This window comes from Alligator sinensis, unplaced genomic scaffold (genome assembly GCF_000455745.1).
Source record: "Alligator sinensis unplaced genomic scaffold, ASM45574v1 scaffold512_1, whole genome shotgun sequence".
NCBI lineage: Eukaryota > Metazoa > Chordata > Crocodylia > Alligatoridae > Alligator > Alligator sinensis.
This window is the reverse complement of record NW_005842063.1, coordinates 1,994,631-2,003,865: the sequence shown is the minus strand read 5'-3', so window position 1 is coordinate 2,003,865 and position 9,235 is coordinate 1,994,631. Positions and strand designations below refer to the sequence as shown.

General features: G+C 56.8%; 1 protein-coding gene across 3 annotated transcripts in view; it reads right to left on the bottom strand.

Annotated features, from left to right (window-relative positions):
• Positions 1–4,895: 4,895 nt before the first annotated feature.
• TMEM82 (transmembrane protein 82) overlaps positions 4,896–9,235 on the bottom strand; it is a 5,789-nt gene continuing 1,449 nt past the window's right edge. Inside the window, exons 2-6 of one of the 3 annotated variants that reach the window (XM_025203610.1) lie at positions 8,378–8,552; positions 7,136–7,544; positions 6,362–6,549; positions 6,062–6,192; positions 4,896–5,345 (exon numbers count right to left, since the gene is read on the bottom strand). In XM_025203610.1, coding sequence (XP_025059395.1) covers positions 6,106–6,192; positions 6,362–6,549; positions 7,136–7,544; positions 8,378–8,552 — 859 coding nt within the window. In that variant the 3' untranslated portion in view covers positions 4,896–5,345; positions 6,062–6,105. Of the gene's footprint in view, positions 6,193–6,361; positions 6,550–7,135; positions 7,545–8,377; positions 8,553–9,235 lie in introns of all 3 variants that reach the window. The other 2 variants (XM_014519715.2, XM_006023202.3) reach the window with 2 other exon arrangements.

Genomic DNA, 9,235 nt, shown 5'->3' with positions numbered 1-9,235 from the left:
GCAGGAATCCTGGTTTTCTCCAATATAAAAAAAATCCCCAATTTTCATATTTTAAAAAAAGTAACCCCAAATCCACATTTTGCTGTGATTAAAATGAAACACAACTCTCTCTCTCTCTCTCTCTCTCTCTATATATATATATATATATATATACACACATATATGTATTAGTGGTGTTTCATTTTAATCAAGGAAAATTGTGGATTTGGGGTTACTTTTTTTAATCCAAAAATTGGGGATTTTTTTAAATTGGAGAAAACCAAGATCCCTGCTGGTCAGAGACCGCCCACAAACCCAGCTTGATGCTTGGACTAGCAGAAACAATCCTGGAGTCGCAGACAAGGGGGTGGAAGGGACCTGCGGAGGTGACATCTAGTCCAAGCCCTGCTCCAAGCAGGACCAGCCCCACCTAGATGGTGTGCGAGGCGAGGGGTGGTCATTTGCACTTGGACCTGCTCTGTTGCAAGGCATCAAGTATTGGCATCTTGGAGGGCAGAACAATGGTCCATCTAGGCCTCAGAGGTCATCTCTGATGTTACTGGGCTAGAAACTGTGTCCAGGACCCAAAGAGACGCCTGGGACACGAGCCGGGACCGGCAGCAACATTGCTCTGAAGCCGTGTGTGAAGTGAAGGGCTCTGGGGGCCGGCTCCTGCAAAGGGAAGGAAAGGCTCGTCCATGTAGGTAGCATAGTCCCAGGCCCCCAAATAAAGACACAGAGGACTGGGGCCGTTGCAGGAGACAAATGCCCCAGGACACGTTGATCAGGAAAGCAACAGCATTATGAGCGTAACCCTTCCGAGACCCACATCCACGGGCTGCCACAGACAAAAGCCAACCTCATGGGAGCAGCACTGGATAATGCGAATCGGGGGTCCACCCTCCAGCCTGACTCTGCAAGGGGCTCGCGGTTGCTGCTCAGTTTTGCCCGCAGGGGTTTTGAGGAGACCTGCGCCGTGTCAGCGGCTAACACTGGATCAGTCACCTCTGAGGCTCTGCCTGGGCAGGAGCAGCCCTTTGCCGCAGGGGGGACGGGATGAAGGGGCGCGAGCTAGACCCCAGGAAGGGTCAGTGCAGATCCTGCGCAGCACTACGGGGAGGCAGCGTGGAGAGCCCCGTGCTAAAGGAAGGGGAAACGCGGTGATTCAGGAGCAGTCAGACCTCCACGTGGAGGTTAAGCCCCCAGCAAGCACTGAGCTCCCAGTTCCCCCAGCAGCAGGAGGGCACACCGGCTCTCCCCCCAGCCTGCCTTGGCAGAACAGCAGGAGGAGGCTAGCACTGCTCTCCCCTGCTGCTGCCAAGTCCCCCAAGCAATCAGCAGCTACAGCAGCATGCACCGCCGTCCAGTGCTACGTGCAGGCGCCCGCATCCCAGCCTGACCCTCACCCAGCCGAGCTCCCTCGTGTGATAAGCACGGAGGCTTTCGAGGATGCTGCACGCCGGGCTCACATTAGCTCACGTTTCCTTCCTCCCTCTGCCCTCCTATTGCTGGCCTAGGCCTCGTCTCTCCTGCCTTGCTCTCCAAGCAAGTTCTCTAGGTCTTCTCCCGGGCCAGGAGCTTGGTGGGGGCCACGTTGTGTTGTGAAGGAGCCTCTGACTTCCTCAAGATGCCTTTAACAACTATATTCTGGCAATGCAGTGGGCAAAACCACACTGTTACAACCGTAGGTACGTTTAGCTTCTGGTCTGAACTCCAGCGGCTGCCACGGGGTTATTCCCCGAGCAGCTCAGCTTGGAGTTATTTTTAAAAATAAATATCCAGTTCTCCAAGGGTTGGAAGTGGTTTAAAACACACCGCTGGAGCCCGAGCTGTCCCAGGCGTCAATGTGGGCCCACGGCACCGTCATACCAGGGATTAAAAGGCTGCTCTGGTGGTTTCAAGCGTTTCCCTTTCAGCACCTTCTGCAAATAAACCTGGTGGCTTTTCTGGTAAGCGGCTTCAACAGCAAATGCTTCCTGCCCTGCTTGAATGGAGTTTACTTGTGCCCGTGCCAAAGAGTTTGACGTGCTGGAGGAAAAGGGCTGCGCCGCTCGCATCCGCTCCCTCGTTTCCACTTGGGAAGCGCAGGTCATAGGAAGGGACACGAGAAGCGCTGGGGTCACAAAACCCAGGGATGGTTGTGAGCTGCCTCCTGCTGCTCACATCACCTCGGCACATCTATCCGCAGCCCTCCAAGCCAGGCAAGCAGCATTACTCAGCCCTGCACGGATGGGGAAACTGAGGCAGGCAACAGATAAGAGGCTCACTCGAGGTCAGCAGCAGCTCCATAGAGAGAACTCAGGAGTCCTGGTACCTGATGGCTATGCCTTCACCAGGCCGTAGTGCCACTGTGTTATTTCAAAAGGGGTTTTATCTATTTGTTGTTGTTGTTTTAAATCACAATTTAAAAAACAGGATGTTGCTGCTCTCCCAGGATGTGGGAGGATGGGACTGACTGCGAGGAAAGAAAGAGGGTTAGGGCACCAGCCACCACCACGGGAGATATGGGTTCATGTCTTGGCTCTGCCACAGACTCCCTGTATTACCCTGAGCCTGTCACTTAGTCTCTGCGCCTCAGTTGCTCATCTGCAAAAATGGGCATAATAGTACTCTCCTATGATGGGGATCTTCACACTTTGTAATCTATAACATTCTCTGTAAAGGTTGCAGGGAATAAGTCCTCGACAAGGCCCTACGGGTCAGGAGTTATCCCTGGTTTTCTGAATGGGAAACTGAAGTGCTGGGGGAGGCTGTTCTCCACCTTGGACAGGTAGGAGCTGAGGCCCGGACTCCGGTGCCCTCCTGCTTCTGTAGGCGCCTACATCTGTCACCCAACCAGTACCGACCTTCTCTAAACTACCGCTCAGCTGCCGTCCAACCTGAACATCTGCCCCACCTTCGCACCAAGCCCACTCCACAGCCTACAGTCACCTACCTCGGGGAGCACACGGAGCTAGGAAGCCTGCGGCACAGCAGGGACCTCAACTCCTGCTGCTCAGGTCACAAGTCAGGGCCATAACCGCTGGGCCCTCCTTCCAGCCAAGGGGGTTAGGCCCAGGACCTCTGGCTTGGGGGCTAACTCCAGCATTGAAGAGGTGAGTCACTTCCAAAAGCAGCTCTGTTTAAATCTTATCTAGGGTCATTTCAATACAAAGGTTGCCTAAGCCACACGGCTATAGCTCCTCTTCTAGTAAGCAGCAGTCAGGCAGTTTTGCTTGCAGTAATATCATGCCAAGAATTCAACGTGGAAGGAAGGAAGGAAGGAATGCTCTTTCTTTCTCTCCTGAGCACATCTACACATTCATTAATGCACCGTAGTTACGGCAATTTAAGTTTAGTACTTGGAGAACCAAGCACTGACTGCACGCGCAGTAACTTGTGTTACTATGCAGTAGCACCGGTGCACGGTTTTTGAGTGACGCCAATGCGCAGTAGCCTAATATTACTGCGCAGTAGTGTATTAACATGGGTTTTGCTCAGCATGCTACCACGCAGTGTTATTAGACTGCTGTGCAGTTAGCGTCTTGTGTAAACACCTCAACGTGTGTGTCAATTAATAAAAATAGTCAAGAAAGCACGTTAGCCCTTTATTACCTAGACCCACCACCACTGCCGCTTAGGGGTGGACTTTCGGTGGGCAGGCAGGCAGCCAAACTACAGCTCCCATGATGCAGCAGCTCCCCTCTTTAGGAGTGGGGGCACTATGCATGCAAGCTCAGCCTCTGCTGATGAAGAGGAGGACTTGGGAGTCTCTCTCCTGAGGGTCTGCAGGAGGATTTTCCGCATTGAAGTATTTTGCTCCAGTTTCTGCCGGTATATGACTTCTTGTTCTGTGGGAAAAACTAGTCTGACAAGGAGCCCCGTTTTTCACCCAGCTCTCTCAGCCAGGTGGATGAATGGTGCTTCAAGGGATGATGTATCACCAGTGAAGACTCAATCGTTTGGCTCTAAAAAAGCAAGAATGGGCTTGCTTTTTTAGAGCCAGACGATTGGGTCTTCACTGGTGATACATCGTCCCTTGAAGCACTGCACGAGTCGTATAAAAATGCAAGAGGCATATCAAAAAGAGCCGCTGCGACAAGAGCAGTATTGGGCTTCATTCAAGGGCATGAAGCAGTTTGTCTTGGAGTCGAGGGAGCAGGGCCCTCGGCTCTCCCCTGGCTCAGGCCTGCGACTCAGATCAAGTGCTTTCCCAGTCTGCGAGAGGAGGTGAAGGAGCTGTCAGGACATGCGGAAGGGCCCAGGGCAGTGCCAGAGCTGGCGCCACGCGGCTCCTTTGTCTGGAGGAGCGAGGCTGCGAGAGGAACATGAACTCCCGCCCTGGCTTTTGTCGGGACAAGAGCCATCTCCTGGTCCAGCCCTTGAGCTGAGCCATGCCATCTTCTCCTTCTGGTCAAAGAGGATGACCTCGTTAAGGCAAAAGTCCAAGGAGGCAGGAGACCAGGGCTCGATTCCTAACCTGCCACGGGCAACTTGGCATACCCTCTTGTGCCTCAGTTTCCCTGCTTGCTACATGAGATGACATCCAATCTCCCAAGCTATTGGAGCACAGGGCCGGGCACCAGGGAGTCAGGTAGCCCCTTTGCTGGAGACCCGACTGCTTCTCTCCTGCGGAGATTAACTCACGGCAGAATTTAATCTTTTTCCTCCCCGCACCCACCTGGCAGAGACAATACACCGCTGGGGCACCGTCCGCTCCAACAGCTCGGCCTCAGTCCGCTCCCTCTCCAAACCTTACCTGCAACAGGCTCAGCCAGGACGCAAAAGAGATTTGAGCCTGGATCTCACTGGCCATCATTCGCCCCACAGCCCGAGCCTCGCTTTGCCGGTAGAGCAGAGCTGCTGAGATGCACAGAGCGGCCAGGAGAGGGTAGGACAGGACAAGGGAGAAGAGCACGGATGCTCAGAGCTCTCCAAGTTTGGCTACGGCAGGGCCTGCAGACGGGCACCCTGCTCGCAGGGCCCCACCAGCAGTGACAGAGAAAGGGGGGTCACACCCACCGACATGGCAAACACTTTATTCTTGCACAGATTTATAACACGGGGACAAGACAAAATCCCACAAAGCTCCTCTGTGGACAGGCTTTGTTCTCTTTGGCTACGGTTGCAAAGGTCTGCAAGACAGGTCCACACTGGGAGATGCATGCACCAGGGAAGAGCAGAGGACCTGCAGCCAGAAGGTGCTTCAAAGCAGGGTCTGTCGGGGGCTGCTCAAGTCTGAGACCAGCCCTGGCCTCAGAGGAGCAGGGCAGTTCCCATACAGGTGTGGAGCTCATGGCACACACGTCTCCTCTCCCCGCAAGAGCCCTGGACCAACACCGTCCCCCTCCAGGGCTCTGTGGCATGCAGGGACGTCCCGGCTATGGCTGGGAGGAAGGTTTTGCTCTTTTAATAAATTATGTTTTAACAACAAAGATGTGAGGCGCTGGAGCCTGAACACCGTCTGCCCGCCGGACCCGCACAACAGGAAGGCAGGGCAGCACTCTCACCCCAAGGGAAATCATTCCTGGCTTGAAGGGAACCTCATGTGGGGGAAGAGGAAGGGAGAAAAGCCCATTCCCGTTTTCACTCGGGGACATCCGCAGGGAGCGGATAGCAACCGTGGCTAGGAAATATGGACACTGGTGCCTGGGATCAGAGGGTCTCCGTGGCCTTCCACCCAAATCCCAGGGTTGCTCCCTGCTCCAGCTTGGAAGACTCCCATAGTCCATCCAGGCCGTTCCTGGGGGGGAGACCAGCTCCCGTGCCCAAAGTAGTCCCAGTGCAGGGTAGAGGGAGGTAAAAGAAAACTGCTGGGATGCTCCGCAGAGCTTTGCCCCCATGGTTGACAATGGGGCACTGGAGGGAGTTTGGGGCATCGGGGTTCCCCGGACCCAGGCCGGCCACGTGTGGGGTCTGGGGCAGCAATTAGGGCAAAGGGAAGGGAAACCTCTCAGGGCTGAGCGCAACACAGCCCGGTTGCAGCCGTCCATCCCGGAGGCAGTGACCTCAGCGAGTCGTGCCAGGCCCGTGGTGCTGCCCGTCGGGCCAGACGGTTCTGCTGGGAGTTTCTGGAGCTAAAAACACTGATCTTGGTTCTCACTTCAGTCCTGGTCTCTGGGGCCGCTCGGTTCCAGCCTCCCGGACTCAGGATGCCGTCGCTTCTTGGGGACGGGCCTCAGACCTGGTCCGGCGCTCTCTGGGGCTGGGTCCCGAGAGCCTCGGAGACAAGTCCTGTGGACAGACACCGACACCGCACACAGTCGGACACCTCCACCCATTGGGCTTCACAACCGTCCTGCCCTTAGCCACGTGTCCCCATGGCTTTTCTAGAGTGTTTTTGTCTTCAAAGCAGGGTCAGGGAGTGAGGGTACATGCATGCACAGCCCTCATGTAGCCTCACCTGCCGCCGACAGATGTCCAGCATGATCCCGGCGTGCACCAGGCACCACATCTCCCCCACCAGTGAGACGAAAACGTTTAGGATGTCCATCCACCGGCCCACGGTCATGAGGAGGATGAGGAGGCCGCCCATCCGCACGAACACGGTCTGGTAGGCCGTCTGCTCGCTGGGGTTCTGCCTCTGCTCCTCTGCCCAAAACAGGAGCGTCCCACAGTCACGGGCGGACTCGCTCACGGCTCTCAGCAGAGACCGCGGACAGGCAGCTCTCGGGAAGCAGCTGCAGCCGTGCTACGTGGCTCGTCTAGCCCACAAAAACGGGCTAAGGGAACATGGGCTGGAGTCTATCCTCCTTCTGCTCATGCAAGAAGTTGTGCTCCTAGGGCACCCCAAATACCACTAGCTCCTCTCCTGGGAGGGGTGGTGGCAGCTCCCAGAGATCACACCGGGACGAGAGCCACCATGGGAGGCGATTGAGAGCCAGCCCAGTTGCAGCTCCCCTGGCCTGTCTGATCCCGGGCACACTTCCCACCCAGGCAGCACAAAGAACAGGAGCCCACCCGATTGCATCAACATGGGGCTACCTACCTGTGCCCAGGGGCAGCTGTAGCCACCTGGGATGTCCGTTTGAGGCCTTACAGGTGGGTTGGGCCTCAAAAGACTAGGGTTCCCCTGCCCCATCTTGCTGGGACGTGCCCAAGGCCCAGCTAAAAGACCCTGTTGATTTGGAGTCTAAGGAGCTCGCAGAGGGGGAGAAGACCTCCCTCCGGCCCTCACCTTGCATGTAGATGACCAGCAGGGTATAGCAGATGGTGAGCGGCGTCCAGAAGCGAATGGCCTCCGAGGTGGTGAGGAAGTCCCTGTTGATGAGCGCCACAGCGGCCAGGTCGGCCACCACGAAGGTGACCTTGAGGGCATTGCAGAGCAGGAGGGGGATGCCGCGCCAGGAGGTGAGCAGGGAGATGCAGACCCCGCAGTAGCGCTCCTTGCTGTGCAGCTCGTACATGATGCAGACGTGCCGCGCCGCCTTGCGGACGTAGCTGGCGATCATGCCGGCCAGCCCCACGCTGAGGACCAGGTTCCAGGTGCGGTGCGGGGCCCCTTCCAGCAGGTAGGAGAGGCTGCAGGAGATGCCGCAGCCCAGGGAGTACTGGCACAGCAGGAAGAGCTGGCTGCTGGGTGCCCCCTGCGGAAGCAAAGCATTGGAGATGCAGCGTGGCGAGCCACAAGCCCGCGGGACACATTGCTGCCATCCCGCGACATGGGGACTGGAACTAGGTGCCTGGTCCAATTCCCCAGGGCAGACAGCAACCACGAACGCGGGGCAAGTCATGATGAGCTGGGGGGTAGAAATGAAGCAGACCATTCTTGTCCATGCTATGCAGAGCCAGAGCCTCCTCTTTCAGGTCCAAGCATGCACGCTACCCCCACCCCCCAACACGCACACGCTTGCTATTGACCCAACAAACGACTTCCAGCCACTTTGCTCTTGCATAAAACCCGAGCGTGATGTAATCCAGCTCTGGGCTGCCGTTTTGGTCTCTCTACACCCTCATCTTCAGCTGGAGAAAGCAAAAGGCCCTGGGGAGAAGGAGCAATGGCAGGGCTTCCCATCCCAGCAGGACCAGACATAGGCATGGGAGAACCAGGCGACCGCCTGAGGCCCAGACAGAAAGGGGGCCTGACAACCGTAATTTTTATTATTATCATCATTCTCTCTGCTGATACTAAAAGTTTGCCCAGGGCTGCCAGGAGTTGCATCCCAGACATGAAACAGCTCACAGCACAAACCCGCTCAGCCCATGGTGTAAAACAGTCTGGGCCCCGAGTTCTAGTCTTGCCTGTCACCCAGCGAGTCAGGGACACTGGCAGGGTCTCCATACCCTACAGACGGGGAACAGAAGCAGAGATACTGCCATCGACCCCCTCTGGGAAAGGCTTGGAGACCCGGTGCTAGATGAGACCTAGCGAGCATTATTCTAGGGTGTGCTAGTGACAACGCAAGGAGCAGTCACTCACCTTGCGCAGGGACAGGAGCATCGACACGGCCCGGAGGGAGAACTCCAGCACCACCAGAGCGGCCACACGGTACCCCACCACGGTGAAGATGCCCGTCAGCAGGACGAGGTGCAAGTGATCCAGCAGGGACCACTGGGAGCGGATAGTCTCCTTCTCCTTCTGCTTGTCGGGGTCACTGGAAGCAGAGATGCACCCCGAGGAACAAGAGCCAGGAGGATGTCCGCACAGCAGAGGGGCTCCAAGTCTTTGGGCCTGGCCCCGAGCCACACGCAGGAAGCTGCCCCAGACTTGTGCTAGGATCCCTGTCTCTAGGGCAGCCAGATTTTTAAGAGACTCCCTCCCCTGCGTACATGAATCAAGCCAACCCACCTCCCAGCCCAGATCCCTCCAGCCTAGGCTGGACCCACTTCCCCAGCACCTCGTTTAATACCCCCCTACGTGACAGCCCGCCTGGCCGGGCTCCTCGCAAGGCACCCGACAGGCCATCGCCAGCTGGCATCGCTCAGTGTGGTCAGCAGCCATGGCCTTTTGGTTCTTGATGGGAGCAGGTCACGTGTGGCCAGAGCTGGGGACATGGGAGCCATTCCTCGTGGCCAGTGCAAGGAGAAAGGAAAGATGACGACCCTGGGCCAGGCTGCCGAGCACGCAGCACAGCACTCGGGGACACTGAGGCACAGCTCAGCTGGCGCGCAGGGTCACACTGCTCCACCATGAGTGGGCATGCAAAGACGCACAACGTCTGAGCGACTCCAAGATCACGGGCAGCCTGGTGAAGCAGAGGGCAGAGCCCACCAGCTTTGGGAAGGGAAACCAGGGTGGGGTGGGGAGACACCGAGCCCCCAGCATTTTGCTGGCCAG